A 24,668-nucleotide genomic window follows, 5' to 3' on the forward strand; every position below is an offset into this window, starting at 1 on the left:
TGTAAATCTGAACTGTGTAGAATTATGCACGCTAATTCCGACAGGAACATAGCTGGAATTAAATCCTCATTATTTAAAATCTCAGAGGAATTACATACAACTCACACACAACATTCATGAAAACTTTTGTGAGTAAGGCTGGTCAATATTCTAAAATAGGAAGCAAATCCCAAACTGATGAAAACAGATGAAAATGTAAGAACGAGGAGGCCATTCAGCCCATCTAGGTTTTGGCCAGTTCCAAGTAGCTGATTAAGACCTAACTTGACACAGTTAAGATCAAAGGATTCCAGTGATTCAACAGGACTATGCAGCCCATTCTGTGCCCCCACCACTCTGTAAAAAAGTGTCTCCTACCCTATGTCTCAGGTCTATCATCACTTAATTTCCAACTGCGCGAGGCTTTTGTGCCTCGCTTAAAGTATTGGTTAGGGTGTGTTTTTAAAGACTTCAATCAAGCCCTCCCTAATTCTTCTTTGTTCTAGGCCAAGAAGATGCAGTTATTTCAGCCTATCCCATCCATTTCTCAGCAGCCCTGCATTGCTTACCTCCAAGTTGCAGACCCCAGAGCTGACCAGCCACTGCAGCTCGGGCAGGTGGCCAGTGGCAGCAGCGTCGTGGGCTGGGGTAGCCCCGTTTCTGGCTTCCAGGTTGCCAGGGAGATGTGCCTCGGTTATCAAGAAGCGCAGACAGTCAAGGTGGCCACAGCGAGCAGCGTGGTGGACAGGGGAGGCCCCCAGGGGGTCAGTGATGTCTGGGGTCAGAGACCCTGCAGCACACAGCTCCTGCAGGGTCAAGAGGTTTCCCTCCCTGGACGCCAGTATTGCCGGATGCAGCACCATTTCCACAAGGAATTTCTATCTGTCTGCTCACAGTAGGGGTGATGAATGTGTGTGTGTTTCTGCCTCCGCCCGCAGGATACTTGAGAAGCATCAGGTGAAGTCACGTCAGAAGGGGAGGGGCACCAGGAGCAGGTCAAGGTTGATGAGCAATAAAGATAACGAGACAATTGGCTGCCGAAGTCCTGATACCGAGTGTCTTGTGTCCTCGCTCTCTGTAGTTTGTAATGATTAATCACAGAGCCCTTTTGTCTTCATGCAGACCACAACCTCTCGCAATACAAACTGGCCATACAAAGGCATTAGTCACAGTGCCAGGGTCAGAAAGCCAAGCCAGAAGTGTCTTTAGTGACATTAGAGAAGACTGCTGCGCACATTTAAATATTTCAACCAAAAAGATACTCTAGACTCAGGTATTACAATATTTTTTTTTGTGGATCTGAAAGGTAACCAAAATATGACTGTTCAGTACACAACCTGTAAAATAAAATGTATATTTAAGAATTAGCTCATACTAAAACTGTATTGAAATACATTTTAGTCATGAACTACTTTTTGTATTAATGTACTGCTCATTTTTAAAAGAAAATAATTAAATAACACACACACTAATTATTTATTCATTCATCAGATATCCAGCTTTTTGTTTGAACGTTTTCAACAGACTAAACAATTGTGTATTGGCAGCTCTGGAATCCCCTTTCCTCACAATGTAAAAGCTAGTGATGGGCACCAATATCAATATTTTGATATGACATCAATAATTTCCATATCGTGATACCGTGAATTTAAAAAAAATAAATACATATAATAATAATCACATATGCTTCCAGTGACATAATTTGTATTGCGAATACTTCTAAAAATTACTCAAGTTATATAATCAACTTTATTTTATATTAGGATACAACAAACCCTATACATACCAATCGCTGTCAGTCTCGCAGGCAAACACCACACACTAAAGTATTATTTAACCATTTTATTATTATTATTATTATTACACTATGTAACACAATTTTTGTTCCTGGGTAGTAAGTGTTATTTCCTAATTGCTTATGCCTCAAAAGTATAGAAAATGGCTATTATTCCCCACAAACTTTGCTTTTGTGACCAGGAGTGATATTTTGAAATTTACCTATTTCCAATGAGGAAACGGTCGAATTTGTGTCTTTTCGTTCACATAAAGTCCGAAAAAAACAACATATGAATCCAAATTAACATGTATTTATAAAGAGGTAATAGTAAAGTGACTACAAAAGATTTAGAAGTGAGTAGTTTTTCGAGATTTACGATTATACTGTAAATCACTTTCACGAATCAGCCCCCAAATGTAGTCTCCCATCATGTTCTCGTTATACTGTCCTTCATTGACAGCTCATCCAGGAGCCTCAAAGCCGTGCTGCTCCATAATGGTAACAAGTACACGTCTCTTCCCCTGGCTCACTCGGTGCACCTCAAAGAGGATTACAACAGCATCAAGATCTTGCTGGACGCCTTGAAGTATGATGAGTATGGCTGGGACCCCCGGAAGGTGCTGATGCCACCACTGCACATCAAATTGGGCCTTATGAAACAATTTGTCAGAGCTCTAGATAAGGAGTCTGCAGCCTTCAAGTACCTTCAAGACTTCTTCCCTAAGCTGTCTGAGGCAAAGGTCAAAGCCGGGGTCTTCGTCGGACCACAGATAAAGAAGATCCTGGAGTGCAATGAATTCCCCAAGAAGCTCACTAGTAAGGAGAAAGCGGCTTGGAACAGCTTTGTCGCAGTGGTTCAGGGCTTCCTGGGCAATCACAAGGCCGAAAACTATGTGGAGCTGGTTGAGACTCTGGTGAAGAACTACGGCACAATGGGCTGTAGGATGTCCCTCAAAGTCCATATCCTTGATGCTCATCTTGATAAATTCAAGGAGAACATGGGAGCGGACTCGGAGGAGCAAGGCGAGCACTTCCACCAGGATATACTGGACTTTGAACGCCGCTACCAAGGACAGTATAACGAGAACATGATGGGAGGCTACATTTGGGGGCTGATTCGTGAAAGTGATTTACAGTATAATCGTAAATCTCGAAAAACTACTCACTTCTAAATCTTTTGTAGTCACTTTACTATTACCTCTTTATAAATACATGTTAATTTGGATTCATATGTTGTTTTTTTCGGACTTTATGTGAACGAAAAGACACAAATTCGCCCGTTTTCTCATTGGAAATAGGTAAATTTCAAAATATCACTGTCCTGGTCACAAAAGCAAAGTTTTGGGGGAATAATAGCCATTTTCTATACTTTTGAGGCATAAGCAATTAGGAAATAACACTTATTACCCAGGAACCAAAAAAAAAAAAAATTTGTTACACAGTGTTATTATTATTTACTTATTTAGCAGACACCTTTATTCAAAGCTACTTACAGAGACTAGGGTGTGTGAACTATACATCAGCTGAAGAGTCACTTACAACAACTTGAAAAGTTGGAGCACAACACAAGGAGGTTAAGTGACTTGCTCAGGGTCACACAGTGAGTGAGCCGGGATTTGAACTGGGGACCTCCTGGTTACAAGCTTTTTTTTCTTTAACCACTGGACCACACAGCCTCCATTATAAATGAGTAGTAGTTTTAAAACATCAAAACACATCTCCAAATGATGCAAAATTCAGCCCACCACTAGTAAAACCTCACACACAACACATCCCTGAATGAACATAAACCTAATAAAATGGGGTTACAAATAAATAAAACAAAAAAAAAGTTATATTCAAATAATTACAATCTAAATTAAAACACTGCAAATGACACTAAATACAATGTTCTCCTTGTATTTCATGTTTTGGTTATAAATAGCAAAAACCTTCAAACTCAAAATGAAAAGGACACAAGTATATAAGAATTTACGAACGAGAAGAGGCCATTCGGTTCATTAATGCTAGTCTGGTTTCCTAGAAGCTGATTTAAAAAGTAACTGGTTTCCACTACAGCATCGACAGCGAGGCTTGGTAACCCATCACATGCACTCGGCTAGAGTTAACTTCTGTCAACTCCTTTTAAGCCCTAGGAAGTGAAACGTTACAGACTTCATGAGAGGAAGGCAAGCAAACTGGGAACTTATTTCACTGAAATCCTGAATGGTATTGATACAGTTTAATGAAGTCGATTTTACATTAAAAGGAACACATGGAAGCTTAATAATAAGAAAGTAGTCCTAGATAAGTTTTAGTCTAGGCCGGTGACAGAGACATCATTTTGAGCAGTAAGAACCATTTCGCTATGAGGTCCTCTTGCCCAAACTACACAAGATGATTATATTATACACCCTCACAACCAATCAGATCGCTCCGTTGCAGAAGAACAATTCACGATATGCTTCAGCTTTTGATTTCTGTAATGTATGACATGGAACTAGTTTAAGCTAGAAACTGTCGCAGAAGAAAAAGTAAAAAGCAAAAATGTATTTATTCTGGTATCTGAAAAATAAAAAGCTAAATAAAGTAAGCAGAACACTATTTAAGCTTTTTTTTTCTTTCTATAAAGTAATGGTGATGATTTATTTTTTAAATGCAGTGAACTCAGAGGCAAACTCTAAAATTCCCTGTGGGTAGGAAGGAAGAACAATCAGGGACTGTTTCTCTTCATTGCACTACAGTGAACCCTACTGGCCAGGTGTGTGGTGAGCTCAAGTGGACACCGGCAAGGCTGGTCTTTACCCTCCAGAGGCCGGTAGCTTGCCGACATCTGCTCTCGAGTTCCTGGGTCTAAATAGACTTGGCTTGGTCGTGGGATTGAAGGACACCCACTGTCAATAGTCCTGAGCTGGGTGGAGAACTGCTGCAGTGAGGGAACAGGGATAAAATACTTCACAGGACATATTCATTTAGATTAAAGACTGCTCCAGGGCCAATGGTGTGGGAGCAAAGGACAAGCCTTGATAGGACGAACAGCCTCTTCTCATTCTTAACATATATCATGTCTTATATTCTTACCACCAATGCACTAGTGTGTCACAAAGAGTTCAGGAGGTCCTTTTCAAAATGAATACCACAATAGGGAATTAGCACTAAAAGTATCTTCGTTTCTCAGAAGAGTTTTAATTTTCAGTATGTCCCTCATCAGAATTGCCCAGACTCCATGAATATCCGTTTCTCTCTCCTGGGATCTTCCTAGTAAAGAGACAGTGGGCTGCTCCTCCCTGCTAGCTGAGCCCCTCCAGTTGCTGGACCGCCGCTCTCAGGTCCTCAATAACGACATCCACGTCCCCCTTGGTGGTCCCTCTCCCCACGCTCAGACGCAGGGCATTGGCAGCCACGGAAGGGGGGATGCCACAGTTCAGCAGGATAGGAGACGGACTGGAAACCAAGCCAAGTGGGAACATTACCAGTAAAAAAAAGTTTTTTTTTTTTGTTTTTTTTTTTTAAGGAATACTAACATGAATACGTATTGGCAAATTCCAAATTGATTCTGATTAAATGGGTACATATGGTATGATGTATTTACTGTATAGAGTATTACAAGTCACATTCCACTGAAAACTATAGAAGTTCGGAGCACCTTTTATTTCTGTTTGTGATCCAACCTGAATCTCCGATTCACTCCCCCTCGCAGGCTGTCACAAAACGAATGTGTGAGATGACACTCTTCATGCAGTTTGGGTTGCTATAACTGTGAAATTACATCTCTTACACAATAAGAGACACACCCTACACACGTTGTATTACAGTGCCTTGCGAAAGTATTCGGCCCCCTTGAACTTTGCGACCTTTTGCCACATTTCAGGCTTCAAACATAAAGATATGAAACTAATTTTTTGTGAAGAATCAACAACAAGTGGGACACAATCATGAAGTGGAACGAAATTTATTGGATATTTCAAACTTTTTTAACAAATAAAAAACTGAAAAATTGGGCGTGCAAAATTATTCAGCCCCTTTACTTTCAGTGCAGCAAACTCTCTCCAGAAGTTCAGTGAGGATCTCTGAATGATCCAATGTTGACCTAAATGACTAATGATGATAAATAGAATCCACCTGTGTGTAATCAAGTCTCCGTATAAATGCACCTGCACTGTGATAGTCTCAGAGGTCCGTTTAAAGCGCAGAGAGCATCATGAAGAACAAGGAACACACCAGGCAGGTCCGAGATACTGTTGTGGAGAAGTTTAAAGCCGGATTTGGATACAAAAAGATTTCCCAAGCTTTAAACATCCCAAGGAGCACTGTGCAAGCGATAATATTGAAATGGAAGGAGTATCAGACCACTGCAAATCTACCAAGACCTGGCCGTCCCTCTAAACTTTCAGCTCATACAAGGAGAAGACTGATCAGAGATGCAGCCAAGAGGCCCATGATCACTCTGGATGAACTGCAGAGATCTACAGCTGAGGTGGGAGACTCTGTCCATAGGACAACAATCAGTCATATACTGCACAAATCTGGCCTTTATGGAAGAGTGGCAAGAAGAAAGCCATTTCTTAAAGATATCCATAAAAAGTGTCGTTTACAGTTTGCCACAAGCCACCTGGGAGACACACCAAACATGTGGAAGAAGGTGCTCTGGTCAGATGAAACCAAAATCGAACTTTTTGGTGTAAAAGCAACACAGCTCATCATCCTGAACACACCATCCCCACTGTCAAACATGGTGGTGGCAGCATCATGGTTTGGGCCTGCTTTTCTTCAGCAGGGACAGGGAAGATGGTTAAAATTGATGGGAAGATGGATGGAGCCAAATACAGGACCATTCTGGAAGAAAACCTGATGGAGTCTGCAAAAGACCTGAGACTGGGACGGAGATTTGTCTTCCAACAAGACAATGATCCAAAACATAAAGCAAAATCTACAATGGAATGGTTCACAAATAAACATATCCAGGTGTTAGAATGGCCAAGTCAAAGTCCAGACCTGAATCCAATCGAGAATCTGTGGAAAGAACTGAAAACTGCTGTTCACAAATGCTCTCCATCCAACCTCACTGAGCTCGAGCTGTTTTGCAAGGAGGAATGGGCAAAAATTTCAGTCTCTCGATGTGCAAAACTGATAGAGACATACCCCAAGCGACTTACAGCTGTAATCGCAGCAAAAGGTGGCGCTACAAAGTATTAACTTAAGGGGGCTGAATAATTTTGCACGCCCAATTTTTCAGTTTTTTATTTGTTAAAAAAGTTTGAAATATCCAATAAATTTCGTTCCACTTCATGATTGTGTCCCACTTCTTGTTGATTCTTCACAAAAAATTACAGTTTCATATCTTTATGTTTGAAGCCTGAAATGTGGCAAAAGGTCGCAAAGTTCAAGGGGGCCGAATACTTTCGCAAGGCACTGTAAATCACACAAATTAAGAAAGTACTCAAGAAACAGCTTTAAAAACAAACACACCTGTCTCCTTGGTCCGAGTGGCACGCAGCTCCAACACTGGCCAGCAGCCTGTGACAGAGAGACAGAACCTTGCGCCCTGAAAGAGAAATCACACCAGTAAGTTACCTTCAAGCTGGTGTAATGCTATCAGAGAACATTTCAGGAGCAAGGAGTGTAAATATTACACATTTTACATTGACTGCACAAAACTGGGATTCATTGTACTGCTCACAGAATTGTTTTGGGTCCCTGAGCACAGCATTTGATTCAGCTGTCAAAATATATCTTTTTTTTATATTGAGCCACTTTGATTTACCAATAGATGTATAGATTTTTTTATAGCTTTTATATGCCTTTCATGTAGAACTTCCCATGGAGCTTTACACAGATAGTTGTCAACTTAAAAGTCAGCAACTGATTATAAAGAAAAACCTCTGAGGTGGTTCACCCATTTAGAGTAGTGCAGTACGATCCAAAGCCTTGAAGCAGTGCAGGCAAAACCGCATACCGGTGTGAATGGAGGACCAGTTAACATATGTTATGTAGGTTGGCATCGCTCTGCACCATATGCAGTTCCTTAGAGAACTGTCAAGTTTATTACAAGGGGCGTTACAGTAATTGAAGGGCAGTATGGAAGAAAACAACCTACAGAATGCCATATTACATTCGTTATCTGAAGTTCAGAAAACCTGAGTGTCATCTGCACAGTATATTGCTGGATAAAATCATTACTGTTTTTCCCCCACAACCCCAAGCTCTCAAACATTTTACCACCTTTTCTCCCAAAATTTGTAATGGCCAATCTGAATGTGAGCTGTGACCTCTGGGAGACTGAACATCAACAGATGACCTCCATTTTTACGGTCTTGTGGAAATCCCAGGCTAGGCCCAGCTTGACTGGTCTACATCCAGACTTCGTGATCAGTCGCTACAGTTCAGGGAAGTGAACCAACCCCAGCCAGTTTTCCTCCCTAGCTAGCGAGAATGCAAAGACCAATGCAGAGCTCCCTTTAGGACCCAAGGTCAAGATCAGTAGCACAGCGGGATTCAACATGCTCCTGACCTCACTGCTCACCCTGTACTCCACATGTCTTCACAAGGTGACAACTGGGGACCCCCATGATGTACCGAGCTACAGTATTCAAATATATGACATTCTGTCCAAGATATTCACACACTACTGTACCTTGCAGGTGTTCTCCCAGGAAGGACACATTGCAGGTGTTGGGGAGCCTCTTGGAGCCACTGAAGTGGCTGTTGAAATGGAGCTTCTCTTTCCCAAACACCTCCTGAGGACACAGGGATTCAACAGCTGTAACTTGTGTTCGTGTGTTGGTTTTGCCATGCTTTCAGTCTGGGGACCTTGTGCGTCTGTTACACAGGTTGTGTGTTAAGGCACAAGGATATGATGCAACTGTTATAGATGACATTTTCAAACAACTGGCACAGGTCACTGGAATAACTAGTTTAATTCCTAGAAGTAGGTAAAAAAAAAAAAACATGCACACAAAATATGCCTGCAGCCATAGGCTAGCTCCTGCTTCAAGTAATCTTTAATTAACTACATTTGGTAACTCTGTTAGGTGGTGTTTGAATTAGCTGAGTTGGTGTGTGTGATTAGTACCAGGTGAGTGGTTTAATTGAATAGAAGTTGTTTTGCTATCTGATTGGTTTCCACGCAGTTGTTTTTTTAATATATATTAAGCAGCCTATTTTAGCGCCAGCCAGACGCGCCAGCCAACCGAAGAGCCTCAACAAAAGAGCCGGGAGTCTAGCTGTGGGAGTCCAGCGAGGGGAGGCCTGCGCTGAGACGCTGTTCGACTAGATCCGAACCTACCCGTCCCACTAACAACCCACGTAAACTATTCTCTACCTTCTCCTCCCTCCTAAACCCTCCCCCCCCTCCTCCTCCCTCCTCTATCTCCCCTGACGACTTTGCCTCCTTCTTCTCTTCTAAAATCTCAGATATCCGCAAACTCTTTAACACCTCTCCCTCCCCCGCACCCCCTCCTGCTCCAACCCCTACACCCACTACATCCCCTACTAACTCGCCCTCCCTCTCCACCTTCTTGCCCCTCTCAGACTCTGACCTCTCCTCCCTGCTCCAGGGTCACAAACCCACCACGTGTGCCTTGGACCCCCTCCCCACTCACCTCTTTCAAGCTGCTGCTCCTGCTCTACTCCCCTTCATCTCCTCCCTCCTCAACACCTCTCTACTTTCTGGCATCTTCCCCTCTGCCTTCAAAAAAGCCTCGATCACTCCCCTCCTCAAAAAACCTACCCTCGACCCCACCTCCCTCCAGAGCTACCGTCCTGTCTCCCTCCTACCCTTCCTCTCCAAAACCCTCGAGCGGACTGTACACCGCCAGCTCTCTGCTTTCCTGTCCAACCACTCTCTGCTTGACCCTCTCCAATCTGGCTTCCGCTCTGCTCACTCCACTGAAACCGCCCTTCTGTCTGTCACCAACTCACTTAAGTGTGCCCGAGCTGCCTCTCTCTCCTCTGTCCTAATTCTCCTCGACCTCTCTGCTGCCTTTGACACTGTTGATCACTCTATTCTACTATCATCTCTTGCTGACCTGGGGATCTCTGGCACTGCTCTGGCCTGGTTCTCCTCCTACCTCTCCAACCGCACTTACCAGGTAACCTGGCGTGGAGCAACCTCCACACCTCACCCTCTCTTGACTGGAGTCCCCCAAGGGTCAGTCTTGGGTCCTCTCCTGTTCTCTCTCTACACCCGCTCCCTGGGCCCCCTCATCGCATCCTATGGTTTCTCATACCATTTCTATGCTGATGATGCTCAGATTTTCCTCTCCTTCCCCACCTCTGACTCCACCATCTCCTCCCGTATCTCTACCTGTCTGTCTGCTATTTCCTCCTGGATGCACTCGCATCACCTCAAACTCAACCTCTCTAAATCTGACCTCCTTTTCTTTCCCTCCTCCTCCCCCTCCCCTGATCTCTCTATCTCTGTTCCTCTGGAATCTACCACACTCTCTCCCTCTTCCTCAGCTAAAAACCTTGGAGTCACCCTGGACCCCTGCCTCTCTTATTCCCAGCACATCTCCACTCTGGCACGCACTTGCAGATTCTTCCTGAGCAACATCCGAAGAATCCGACCCTTCCTCACCAACTATGCTACCCAGCTCCTGGTCCAGGCCCTGGTACTCTCCCGCCTAGACTACTGCAACTCCCTCCTGGCTGGCCTCCCTGCGTCCGCCACCCGTCCGCTCCAGCTCATCCAGAACTCTGCTGCTCGCCTGGTGTTCTCTCTACCTCGCTTCGCCCACGCTACTCCACTACTCCGCTCGCTCCACTGGCTCCCGATCACCGCTCGCATCCAGTTCAAGACTCTTGTACTAGCCTACAGATGCCTTGATCAGACTGCACCCAGCTACCTCCAGACCCTCATCTCTCCCTACACCCCCACTCGACCTCTCCGCTCCGCCTGCACTAGAAGACTGGCTCTACCTCCGCTACGCTCCCCTGCCTCCCGAGCCCGCTCCTTCTCCACCCTTGCTCCGCAGTGGTGGAACGACCTTCCTACAGATGTCAGGACTGCCCAGTCCCTGACCACATTCCGGCGCCTCCTTAAGACTCACCTCTTCAAACAGCACCTGTAGAACTCCTCTGTTGTATCCTGGGACACTATCACCCTTCATTTAAATATGCTTTATTTTGCTCTTATCTGCCCCCTATTTTACTGCATTTAATCCTGTACCTCAGAATATTGTAATCTCCCAAGTGTTTAATCTGTAGTATTTTGTACTTAATCATATCCTGATGTAACTATCACTACTTAATCATATCCTGATGTAACTTTCACTATTATCTGCTGTATTATTGAATTGTGGTTTGTCACACCTGAGAATTATTGTATTTCTTGTTCTTATTGTATGACTTATATTGTAACACTTGAATGTATTTGTATTTGCTTGCGATTGTAAGTCGCCCTGGATAAGGGCGTCTGCTAAGAAATAAATAATAATAATAATAATTTCATCAGATACTGTTGGGGCTAAAGAGTAACACCAGGAGATGTTGTTGGAAGCTAAACAGGGAAACTCCTCTCCCTGGGGCAGCACTCAACTTGTTCTCCAGGGCCTGTCTATATCGTTGACAGTAAAAATCTGTGATGTGCTTTTAACCCTTTGCGGTCCTATGTCGGATCTGGTCCGACATCGCAATTTTCCCTTTCCGGTCCAATGTTGGACCCTGTCTGACATCATCAAAAAGACGCAAAAAAACAGGTCTCTAGTCGTTTTTTCTCCGAAAAAAGCAGAGAAAACCATTCAATAGCCGAGTGAGACCGATAGGAGCCGAGAGAAACCAAAAAAAAAAAGGGACGTACCTCATGAATACTGATAGCCCCGACACCACATAGATAACACGGACATAAACAAACAAGGTAGCATCCAGCGCTCAAACAACATCACACACATTTGCAGAGCTTTTTTTAGACGTTATAGTAATAAAATTACTGTATTTGAAAAATATAGCGAACAAGGGGTGGGGCTGGGCTGGAGATGCAGTACTGAGTGTCCTGTTGATATGCAGTGCCTTTTAAACCTGTTTTACTGTGAAAAAAAATACTTTTAAATAGCGCGTGTGAAAATAAATTGGACCTGACGCCTGAGACACGCTGAATAAATGGACCGCTAAGGGTTAAAGAAAATGTTGGCACTGCTAAATCCTCAAACAAGTGTTCACTACCCCTAAAAATTGGAAGAGGAGATGAAAATACGACTAACAAATCTGTTGAAATATCCTCAATATTAATATAGGAAGGAATGGAGTTAAAGGAAGAAAGACATGGAATTCAAGAGAGTAAATATACACATGTACCAATGAGGCACTGCAGTCATGATGTGTTATTCACCCAGTTACCCAAGGGATTGTTACAATTTGGATCTAAATCTATCTTTGATATGGCATTAGTAACAAATACCAATAAAAAATGATTATAGTTATAGAACATTAGTATTTATATATGCATATTAAAGATTACTGTGACAGAACTTTTGAAATCTCCTGTTTAACATAAGTAACTGTATTGAAACCCTCAAACAAAGATCAATCACAGTTACATTTATTAGTAAATAAATATTATGTAAAATAATGTTTATGTACCGCACTGGTATCCTTTCTTATATACAACAAAAACTATACAATTATGTTTTTCTTTTTCATTAGCAATTGCTAGCAAAGTATAAGACAGTGATCTTTCATCGGCCCATATATATAATGAATTTGGTAAATTATATTATTTCATTTTTGTTGAATTTTCTATAAATGCCATATCTGAGAGACATGCGTTTCTAATTCATGCGGTCCAGCTGTATGAAGGGTGGAGTCTTACCTCCAGACGCTGCTCCAGATACTCACAGGTCTCACGCATGCCATTCGCATAGCGCTCCAGGTTTCTGTGGACCAGTTCTGCTGCCTGAAAGAGGTTCATGGACAGATTTGAGACTGAGGTCTTCACACATAAAACCCAACTAAAACCTTATCTGATACACAAGACGGTTATTGTAAAAAAAGATATGTCGGTAACAAGACATATTCCAGCCAAGGATAGAAAGATGACATTACAGCTATCCGTAGTACCCAAAGCATGGCACCATGACCTTCACTCATAGCATGGATATTACAATCCAAAGACCTTTGATAAATCAGCTAAGTGTAGAGAAAAAGAGAAAATGTAAAAAGTTGCGAGGATGTAAACATGAAAACAAAAAACAACATAACTAAGAGAAGGAACAAAAGGCAGCACTATGGAAAGGGTTACCTAGTCATGCTGTTGAGGCTGAATCACTTGGATCCTTTACTTGGCAAAGTTTTGAGTTCAATCAGCTACTAGGAACTGGACAAGCACAGATGGGCCAAATGGCCTCCACTCGTTTGGAAATGTTCTTATGTTTTCTGATACGTGAGTGAATATAACTCTGCATTTTTGTACCTCAACCAACTCTTTAAACTTTCTTGCATTACATCCAAATGTCGATTTGCTAATTCCCAACCCAAGTGTCCTTTTGGCATTCCTAATCAGGAAATTGTCAACTGCATTACATAAAATATTTTTTAAAAAATCCCACAAAGAGCCATTTCTGCCCAATATTACATTTAAAAGGGTAGCTATTCATTATTAAAGTACCTTTCCAAGGCCAGCGATCATAGGGGTGTTCTCTGTCCTGAGAAAAAAAAGAAAGAGAGATTTTAGAGCGTTACAGTGTCTTTAGCACAACACTTACTATATTTTTAAAAAGGCAGCAGTCCAAAGGTGCTTGGCTTACCCGGGTCTGAAGTTCCTCTCCTGCCCGCCTCCGAAAAACAGAGGGTACACGGGTGTGGTGACACCAGGCCCCTTCACATACAGGGCTCCGATTCGAGGGGCATAAAACTGGAACAAATAAATACAGGAAGAACATTAGAGACACAGGGGGAGGTGGTTCAGTGGGTTAATGCAATAACCTTCTTCTGAAGGACTGGGGTCAAATGAGATGTATTCAGTGGTCTAATATTAGCCATCGTTCAATTTAGCAGAATTGGCACATTTGTAGGCAGTCTCCATAAACATATGAGAAAGCAAGTTTAAGCAGAGCTTCTCTCACTCCCTTAGGGTACTCCAGGGTAAGCTAGAGGCATGTATGCTTTTTGGATAACAGATGTAATAAAGGATGGGATGAGGGGGTGCACATTAGACTATCAGCATATAAAAGCAAATACTGTATTGAAGTCAGACAGCATAAAGTATTAAATATTAAACTGGAATTATACATTCGAAATGCAGCTACATGCACTAACATTAGTGGCAACTAGTTGACTATTCGACAAAAATAAGTGGTGATTCTAATCCAAGTACACACACACACACACTAAATAACTGAAAATACAACTTTTAGATTTAAAGACATTTCAGTCTTATGATCACCCTCCATTCCTTGTGTTCTTAACTTTAGGATTCTACTATATAAAACAATAGCCGCTGCCTTCCCACGTCACGGAGATCCTTTCTTTGTCCAAAATCACCACCTGCTGGTAAGCTAAGACCATAGCAGTAGTTTTAAATAACTTTTTATTTAGATATACTATCTTAAGAGTGTTACAGAACCACATGCAGTGTTTACAAGAAAAACATGACTTTACCTTTGCTGTATCCAGTGTATCGCAGCAATGCATTTTTCAACACGATCATTGTTTTGATATTTTTATTCACACAACATAAGTAAATCAACACAGGAATTTTTGGTTTTCAACTTTCTCGTGAACGTTCGCCAGGAGAAAGAAAAATTGCAAATCCTGCAACAATGCTGGTGCTCTGGTTGAAATGGGCGGCTTATTGTGGGAACAGAAAACCAGCCTTGTTGCAGAAGGGAACATGATCAGGATACACTATGATGTTTAGAAGTGACATTCACTTCCTCCTGGAGAACACCCCAGAGTAAAGCTTGGGAAATGTATTCCCCAGTTGATTAAAAAGAGGAATATGTTTAAAATTATAATGCTGCAATACAGACAATGCAGGACACAGCAAAGGTACTGCGTTTCTTGTAAACACTGCAGAATTTGCTCTCAACGACTGCCGGATATTACCTGCCTTGTGCCCGACGATGGTGAGGTAGTCCACCCCCAGCTCCTTTGTGTCCACCTGCAGCTTTCCGATGGCCTGTGCGGCGTCCGTGTGCAGGAGGATTCTGGGAGCCCCTCTCTTCTTGCTCAGAGCCTGCACTCTCTGGCTGATCTCTGCTATGGGCTGCTCAGGAGACACATGTAAGTATTTCGAAGGTGAAGCAGCTTATTGCTTTATATATTGATAATTGTGTTCACCGGGATAGAATCATCAGATGCAACTTCTCGTTTTCATGAGGGTCCTCGGGGATAGCTGGTATAAATGTATCCGCTACATCAATCGTAACAATATCATGACAAAACACCATCTTTTGCATATTAGAAGAATACAAATTATTTTACAATTACAAAAAGCATAAAATAAATATACAAATATGTCTACATAGTATAAAGAACATTGGCATGGTTCTTTCAAGTGATTTATGGTTGTTTCCAGTTTGGTTTCTCATACATTGTACAATGGTGAGTCTAGTGATTACCTGATATTACATATTTACAGAATTTATAATGGAGCACATTGAGTTTCGTAGCCCCAACAACAAAGCATAACATTCCTATAAATCAATTATGGGTAAAATAAACAGCAAAACAACTTTTTTCAGCTAAAGCACTGAACAGCATATATTCTTGTACAGTGCACCAAGAACTGGTCCCACTGTGTAAAATACATAGTACACAAGCTTACTGTAAGTTAAAGATGGATCCACGCATATTCCTAGATATTTAAAACTATCAACCTGTGCTAGGTACAATTTGCCAGTTGTTTTTATTAAATACATAATGGGGCATTGAGAGGGCACAATTGAATTCACTTTTTGTAAAAGATACATATGCCACAGGACAGAATGAGATATCAGGCTTATCTTCAAAGGTAACCCAAAGGTATCCAAACAAAGAGTTCTCCTAGTTTCCAATTGGACTTTGAACCTCTCTGCACAGAAAAGCGCAAATAACTAAACTAGCAAGTGTTCTAGCAAGTTTCATCCCAATTGGACAAATGGTTCTCAAGATGCATGTAAAAATGGAAGCGTTGCATTCATACTAAAGGACAGAGAGGCAGAAAACAACCCGCTGTATTTTTTAATTTTGGCTTTCGGTTCCTGGGCCTGTTGCCAGGTCCAGCACCAATCCTCACCATGAGCACTCCGGTTTCGTTGTTAGCCAGCATTATGGAAATGAGGCAGGTGTTGGGCCTGATGGCTGACATCACATCCTCAACTTCCACTCTCGCCGTCACCTTGGAAACCGGCACAAATGTGACTTCTACAACAAGAAATAAAAAACAAACACAAACTGTGAAAACGTAACCTTTGTTCCTAATAAATATACAATTTTGTAAATAACCATAATAAAACTACACTATATCAGATATTATTATATATAAAACACTCACCAACACACATAGCCCTTGTCATAAAGCCTTAACTCATGAATTACATAGAGTTTAATGTTAATGAAACTGTTCTGGACCATTTTCATAATTTAATCCATCATGACAATAATACAGTACGTAAATCAATGAATTAGTGCTGGGATTTCAGATGTCATTAATGCAGTGATTTCCTTTGCATGATGTATTCCATTTATACATTCTGTTATATGAAAGAATAAAATCTAGAGCATTTTTTGCCAAAACATTTCAAACTGTGTGTTTCAATATTCGCATATTTGTTCCAACACTAAAATAAAATATAAAATAATCTAAATGAAAGCATTTGGAATAGAACATTTTGATGCTTGCTGTTTGAAATGCATAATCTTACTATTAAAGAAAAGCTTTTTACAATGCTCTCTCCTCCACTTGACACAAATGATTTTATTTCAAATCTGTACTCTCAGCTCTCAAATTCTGTTGGGGTTCTGGTGACTTAAACAAACCACACTTGTGCTTCACTTACGCCTGTTTATCGAGCCTTACTATCTAATGTTGTGTGTACAGAATTCAACAATTATTTATATTATTATGATTACATGTCTTACCTGCTTTCCCCTCTTTCACAAGTTGTTCGGCCACCAGACTGATGGAGTCGTGTTCCACATTGGAAGTGATGATGTGAGGCAAGGCCCCACCCATCTCTACAGGCCCCTCCTCTTTTCCATGAATCTTTGCCTTCCTGTACGTATCCCAGAAGTACTTGACTGCCGTGTGGAAGACAAAATTGTTTGCCTGAAACAAATTGAAAATTCTGTATAACCTGAAACTTATTTATCAGTTGCATGATATTTTTTTACTTAAAAAAAACTACCATTAAAAAAAGTTATGAGACCTTAATATTCTGTTCAGTTTATTGCTAGTGTTGATTTTGCACAAAAGCTTAATAGCCTAGCCAAATACATTTTTTAACTACATAATAAATGGAAGTTACAGACCTGTACTAAAATAATGTTCCCCAAGACCTACATTGACATCCTTTCATGACCTTGCACTAATGAGCATTTGTATAAAGTTCCCTCACAATTAGATGACTGTTTCATTAGATACATCAAAAGTGTTGCTTCCTGCGTTGTCGATTAAACCTTTTTCAGTGTCGGTTATCACCAATTATAATTTCAATTACAATTACAGCAGAATCGTTTGCTGAAATTGCAATTACAATTCTATTTTGTTCAATTACAGTTACAACTATGCTGCAGTAATTACAATTATAATTTAAATTACATAGCAACTACACACGTTAACATATTTATTTATTCTAAATAAAACAATAATCACAGGTACAAATATTTAAACATGCTATATAACTTTTTTTCAAACAAATGGGGTCACCAAAAGTGACTGCAAATACAAGAATAACGATCGAATAATAAATAAATGCATAAATTGAACCGTATTAGATCAATTATACGGTATAATTCTAATTACAAATACACAGGTGTGCCAAGGTTCAACTACAAATACAATTATAATAACACAGTAATTGCAATTAATTACAAACTGCACAATTACAATGTTAATTAACTCCAGGGCTGGTTTATCACTGCTTTAATTGCAGGGGTTATTTTAAGGAATCCAACTGTATTTGGTTACAACATTCTCACCTCCGTTCCTCCAGACATGAAAATAATGTCATCAGAGCACCCTCCCACCATCTTTGCAATGCTCTCTCTTGATTGGCTAATTATCTCTTTTGCTTTTTGACCTGGAATAAAAGAGGAGACTCTTTAGTGAGGTGTGCTTGGTTGCTTATTGAGTTTATAGTGGGAATATAATGCTTTGGTGTTCATATTTAGATGCATGGTGATTGAACTGGAAAATGTTTTAATGTTCGGTATTAAGGTTCAGAGACGGTCCTGGAAATCAGAACCGATGACTTAATGTTCATGTATGCAGGTCATGAACAAAGGGGTCGTAGTGCCTCAGTCTGGGTCTTCCATGAAAAGTATCTAGACAGGCCAAACTAAGTCATGCAACAGTTTTCAGTGTAGTTCACAAGCTTTGAGCAATTTACCAGACCAATGTAAACATGCTATGTTCCTGTGGTGGGTTGTGTCTGAATCACTCTGCTTATTAAAGAGACTCTGCCCAGTAAGTGCCCGCCTACCCCCGAGCGGCACAGTCCTCACCTGGGCGGTAGCTGCTGCTGGGGTTCCCCCATGCCTCCCTCAGGGCTTCGGTGATGGCCTCAATCACCTCGGGCTCCACAGGAGTGGTGGCATTGTAATCCAGGTACACCCTGTCAGGGACAGGACCGATTATTCCTTTGAAGGACCAGTTCCTGGCAATTTATATTGTGTGTGATTGCCATTTCTTATACACTGTACATTCAAGAACAATAGTATGGGGTGGAAACAATAAAGCTGCAATTATCTGTGCACAACTGAAGCAATTACTAGCAGGATTAACTTTTTAAAAGCCTAAAATACAGTACAGAACAGGCAGAAGGCACAGGTGTCATTGTCCATTCATCAACAGTCCAAAGCACCTTTGACCATTGTTCCATAGTCCAATTTCTGTGCTCTTGTTCCCCTTTCTTAACAGAGGTATTCTTAGTGCAACACATCCTTGAAGTCCTGATTTCAAGAGTGACCTTCGTACTGTTGATTTGATGGACAACAACACTTGTGCCTTCTGCCAGTTCTGTTGTCAATTCAACGCTTGTCTTCTTTCTATTCCTTAAGGATATTATCTTCAAGTATTGCTCATCCTTGTTAGACAGCTTTTTGGGTCTTCCAGTCCTGGGTTTGTCAATTACAGATGATGTTTCTCTGTACTTGTTGATTCGGATACCACAACTTGAAAATCAAGTGATGCGAGCTATTTCACTCAATGTTTTTCCTTCTTTATGCAAGTCAAGGTTGTTCTAAAAGTAGAACACACTAGTGGCTTTGAGTAATTGTTGATGCTCATAATGCATCAGAGTAGAAAAATGCAACATGTCTAAGACTTTTGCACAGCAGTGTTCTTAAATGGGAAAAGCACTAAACTCAGTTGGCTAAAAATAGGTTGCATTTCTTAAAAATTGATTATCAGGCAAGATAAAAAAAAGGAAAACAAATTTTGACAGGGAAGAATACATAAAGATCACATACAAGGCTTCCACTGGATATCTACTTTGAAATCCTGCACCAAACCCCATGTCATCTTGCCATCTGTGCCACGTTTGCCCTCTGTTTTTTGTATCAAAATCCATTTTGGGCCAGGGTAAATACATTTGGGGGATGTAGAGGGGTTCCCCCTCTGTGAGAATCAACTTTGAAATAAGTGGCCCAAAGCGATTTAACCCCTGAAATACCCCAGTTACTTATTCAATTTGTTACATTTGTGGGATGCGAATAAGAATCTGGAATGCAAATAAGAAGCTGGCGAATAAGAAGCCAACTTCAACATCGTAAGCAAAAGCCTCCCTGCTCATACCTCCTGAATTGCTCCTCTTCGTTTCCATTGAATGGCTGCATCTCGGATGGCACACCACCTCCTATTTATTTGGCACTGGAAGAATACTTCACACAAATTACAAATGACTAACAGGTTGTACAAAAAATGACTGACTTTCACAAAAACAAAATCACCAATGACCCCTGCACAGGAAAGACATGTTATAAATAAGCCGTGGACTGATTCTATACAAAAATAAACGACAATATTATTATTTAACATTCATTCCATTCACACTTTTTACAATAAAAAGTCATATTTTACAATAAACATGTTTCTTCTCTTTTACACGTTTTTGTTTAACCTACATGAATACCGTCTTTGTTACAAACAACTATCGATAAACTATTCCATTAGTCTATGTTTACTGGTTATCATTATTATTACTGTCATTATAATAATAATTATTATTATTATTAGTCTCTAGTCACTCGTAATAACTGAACATTAGCATTCTCTTGGAAGATTACCGAACATGATATGGCTATAACAAAACACTTGTCCCACATGTCAAGCTAAGGCAACTTTATGTAAGCGCCCTAATCTAAATAAAGGAATAACGACACTAGCTCAACAGTATTTACAACACATAGACCTCGGCTCTACCGCCAGTAGAATAACAATAACAATCATTAAAAAACAATAACATGCATTTAAAATATACTACAGTGGCCTCGCCCTCACAGGTGTGCCCTAGGCTCTGAAACAGTCACATCAAAAGATTAATACATCAGTTTAGTAAATGTTAAAACAACCAGAGGGAACATGTAGTATCTTTACATTTTAAATATGTTCGTTTATCAGGCGTTTTTGGCTTGGGTATTTAGCTGATTACACCTTTACTTTAATTAATCGACTATTGAGCTGGCCATTTCCCCATTAATAATATGTACAGAAAAGAGGAGGCCATTCAGCCCACCTAGACTCCTCTGGTTCCTAGTAGTAGCTGACTGGTCTCGAAACTTTTGTATATCATTGTTTAACTTTCACTTAAGAGTGAACGATCATGCCCATCTCCAGAACTTTTTATCAGGATCAAACGTTATGTTTCCATAACAGAACATCACTCAGAAATATATGCCTTTTATTTACCTAAGGATAGGTATTTAAAATATTTATTTTGTGATACAATGTGAAATCCTTTTTCTACAAAGAAACAGATAGGCCTATTCTGTATCTAGCACTGCACTGGTACTGACTGTATCCGTAGTTACACTAAGAGCTGCAATTACTTAGGCAAGTTCTACCTACTTTAAACACAGCGCTGGCAGTTACGACATATCTTTATCTATCTATCTATCTCTATCTCACTATCGGTAGATAGTTAAAGAATTTCTTACTGGATGACTGCTAATTCGGGTGCTGTAAAGCAAATCTCACCTTGTAAATAATTTACTTCCTGCCTAGCAGACGTGTGGCACCAACATAAGCAGGAAGTGATATAAAAAAGGGGGGGATTAGTCCTCCACACCGCCGTGGCAGAATATCGCTGTACAGACACAGGCATGAAAAGGCAAAACTGAAGAGGACTTGACCCTATCATGAGGTGTGACACAGCCCCGGTTTTTGGGATGGAACCGCATAACAGTCTCGCGTTTTGATTGGTCCATGTCTGTCACATGAATATGTCGTCACACGAGTGGAAAAGCGTGCAGGCATTTTTAACATTGTGATCAGATAGAGAGAGTGATCTGCTTTCCACAACCTTACCATTAAAATATGATGCGGTATTACACTGTACTGATATTACAAACTATGAGGAATTACTTATATAAATTATCATGTTATGCATGAATGTAAGAATTGGCTTTCTGTGGTGGTGTACTTTTTTCTTTCAAGTAGCATATATCTATAATCGTTTTTGCGATATATTTTAATATAAAACATATACGCTATTGCAGTTTTGTTACAGGATACATTAGTTTATCTCTAATGTAATCACAGTTTTACATTAGACTGCCCCTGTTTTCATTTAAGTCTCAAATTCTGGGCCGATTTGGTTTGCAGATAACGTCCCAAATTCTGGGCTGCTTCGGTTTATAGATGACGTCCCAAATTCTGGGCCGCTTTGATAACATCCCAATTTCTGGGCTGCTCTGGTTTTCAGATAACGTTCCGAATTCTGCATTTTCAAATTCAGGCCAGTTTCTGAGATATTCTGCTTAGCTGACAGCCGAGTTTCTAAGTCATGCATGCACAGTTTACCATAAACTGGACCGTTAATTCATTTAAGAGTACATGAATCAAAGTTAATGTATTTTTTACTCGCCTCAGAAAACATTTAGGAACATGGTATACCAAAAAAAAAAAAAAAAGGTCATCTCATTTGCTTAAGTAATGTCCATCAATATATAGTGAGGCATAGGGGTTTATCAGAACTTCTGGGTTTAAGAGACCAGTGCCCTTCAACAACTTCAAATAAATCCTATTGTATTGTATTAGTCAGCATTTCCCTTATCTATTCCTGATAGTTTATACTGCAGGTCAGGGGTTTTCAACCTTTTTTTGAAACTGTAGCCCTTCTATCTGGAGGTTTCAGCTCGAGTACCCCTTTACAATTTTCGCTCAACTGAACGGTACCTCAGTTACAATAAAATGGAGAATAATCTGATGACCCCCCCCCCCCCCCCCCCCCCGACCCCCCCCCCCGTTTATTTAATAAATCTGGGTGACAAACTGCTGGTTTAGAACAGAACAACAAACAGTAAGCTTAATTCTTAAAACTTTTAACTACAAGTATTTGGATGCACAGAATTAAAAAGACAAGTATTGGGTTAAGAGCACACCTATTCTTTTGTAACTTTGACGGCCTTTTGTAAAAGTTTGAAGGCCTTTTGATACCCAGCATACACTACAATACCCAGCAAAGTTATACACTGATATTCTGATAGCACAGCAATTCAAATGAAGTTTGTAATTGGTTGTGTTCCTCAAATACACAATAAAAAGTGATATTTATAGGGTATACAGTTATACAGCGATACAGTGGTTTCGGACATCTAAGAACAGGTACTGCGAGCATCTGGATTCATACTCAGAGGTACTCTGTAGCCTCCTAGGACATTCACAGCTTGTTTGACACCCTCTTGTAGTTGCCAATTTCTGCATATAAAGCAAAATGCTGTTTGTCAATCTCTCTTTTTTCTTATAAATCAGTCTTTGCAAGAATCATTCCAAAAACACTTGAATCAGTTAGGCACTACCAGCCTGACACTACAGGCCTTTAAATTGCAGTACCAATTTGCAAGTTGCTAAGTGGTTGCGTTCCTCAAATTTGCAGTGCAAAGTGATATCTTAAAGAATAGGGTATATAGTGCTTTTTTTCGCCTCCCCTTGCTTTTGGTGCAAAACTGTGCTCCAATACACTCAGGCTGATACTGTGATCACAAAACACTTGGAATGGACTTAAATTGGTGCTTCTGTACTCTTTTTAGATGCACAACAATCTTAGCTAAAGAAAATGGGTTCCTTCGAGTTCGTAAGACTCACGACCGCCATTAGCTGAGCCTTACCCCGATGGTGTTTTTATAATGGGATTGGCCATAGGGAAGGGGGTGGTCTCTTATCGTACCAACAAACTCAGAAGGACATTCTTTGCGTGCACAAGAGTCTTAGCTAAAGAAAGACATCAGCCACGGGTTCATACGCCACCCCACCGCCAGATGGTGGGCGTTGCCCCAAAGGGGTTTTATAATGGGATTTCCCATAGACATTTTTCAGGGTGCTGTATCTCGGGTTCCAGGGGTCCCCAAGACTTGAAAATCGGTATGGAGGTCCACCTCGGGGCCCCTGTCGATCCCTCCAAGTGACGTGTCCCCAGCTAGAAAGGACACCAGTTTAGACTTTTTTTGCCAACCTGGAGCTCAAAAGCTATTGGAAATGCAACCTTGACATGCCATCATGCTGAAAATGTGAAAATTTGTTGAAAATGTAGCGTTTGAAAACGGGTTGCTCCCTGTGAAACAGGGCCCCCAGACATGACCCTAGGAAGTTCAACCCGGTTTCTAGGCCCCGGGGTCATGGAGATATGATAGGACATTTTTGACAGGGCGTATCTCGGGTTCTGTGGGGGTTAGGAACTTGATTTTTTTTGTGTGTTGGGGCCCCATGGGGCCCCGCACAAGGAGTCACCATTTTCATGGTTCAAATGCCAGGACGGCTTGGCAAAGTGAATTTTTTCGTCATGACATGAGTTTTTGAGTGAACCAACACACCTTTTTAGGGGGTGGTTTGGGGTGCTCCCCTGAGTCTATATCACTTTGAATGGTGGTTCTACGTGCTCGGGTTCGAGCGATATGCCTGAAAATGTGTTTTATAACACTGCCATAGACATGAATGGGGCTGAATACCCGAAAATATATTTTGCAAAGAATTGCTAAGGTGGGTATATGCGTGCAGGGGTTGCATGGTGGTGTGTGCGTGCAGGGGTTGCATGGTGGTGTGTGCGTGCAGGGGTTGCATGGTGGGTGTATGCGTGCAGGGGTTGCATGGTGGGTGTATGCGTGCAGGGGTTGCATGGTGGTGTGTGCGTGCAGGGGTTGCATGGTGGTGTGTGCGTGCAGGGGTTGCATGGTGGTGTGTGCGTGCAGGGGTTGCATGGTGGTGTGTGCGTGCAGGGGTTGCATGGTGGGTGTATGCGTGCAGGGGTTGCATGGTGGGTGTATGCGTGCAGGGGTTGCATGGTGGTGTGTGCGTGCCAGGGTTGCATGGTGGTACACGTGTGTGGAGGGGAATTGGAGTTCAGGTTTTGTGCACAAGAGGGGCGGGGAAAAGACTGGGAAGGGTAGGGTAAAAGAAAAATTACTACAATCATTTATTTTCACTTTCGACTCCCAGTCTCCTTTCCCTCACTTTATGATTTTATTTTGTGATTATTTAATTATTGTCAAAATAAACGGCCTTCATCTACTCACAGTTGCAGTCTCATTTCTGTCCAAAAAGAACCTGAAACACTACAATATATTGATGGACGTTACATAA

At 41.2% G+C, this 24,668-nt stretch overlaps 2 protein-coding genes across 4 annotated transcripts in view; both read right to left on the bottom strand.

Moving 5' to 3' along the window:
* The window catches only part of espnlb (espin like b), a 37,894-nt gene extending 35,442 nt beyond the window's left edge, over positions 1–2,452 (bottom strand). Inside the window, exon 1 of the mRNA XM_034038769.3 lies at positions 549–2,452. Within this exon, the coding sequence (XP_033894660.1) occupies positions 549–842 (294 nt within the window). The 5' untranslated portion in view covers positions 843–2,452. The remainder of the gene's footprint in view (positions 1–548) is intronic.
* Positions 2,453–3,110: 658 nt separating this feature from the next.
* On the bottom strand, positions 3,111–21,212 carry scly (selenocysteine lyase). 3 transcript variants are annotated; one of them, XM_034038232.2, is made up of 13 exons: positions 21,069–21,212; positions 19,668–19,753; positions 18,377–18,486; positions 17,852–17,952; positions 16,793–16,979; positions 15,948–16,075; positions 14,781–14,936; positions 13,477–13,583; positions 13,338–13,374; positions 12,543–12,626; positions 8,370–8,472; positions 7,205–7,280; positions 3,111–5,179 (listed from the first exon to the last, which is right to left on the bottom strand). In XM_034038232.2, exons 2-13 carry the CDS (start codon positions 19,706–19,708, stop codon positions 5,026–5,028), a joined length of 1,284 nt encoding a protein of 427 aa, XP_033894123.1. In that variant the 5' UTR covers positions 19,709–19,753; positions 21,069–21,212; the 3' UTR covers positions 3,111–5,025. The 3 variants fall into 3 exon arrangements, with proteins under 3 accessions (XP_033894123.1, XP_033894124.1, XP_034784437.1); XM_034038233.2 differs by having other exon boundaries at positions 21,029–21,212; XM_034928546.2 differs by lacking the exon at positions 21,069–21,212 and having other exon boundaries at positions 3,112–5,179; positions 19,668–21,062.
* Between the last annotated feature and the right edge of the window lie 3,456 nt (positions 21,213–24,668).

The sequence above is a fragment of the Acipenser ruthenus genome, chromosome 17 (genome assembly GCF_902713425.1).
Source record: "Acipenser ruthenus chromosome 17, fAciRut3.2 maternal haplotype, whole genome shotgun sequence".
NCBI lineage: Eukaryota > Metazoa > Chordata > Actinopteri > Acipenseriformes > Acipenseridae > Acipenser > Acipenser ruthenus.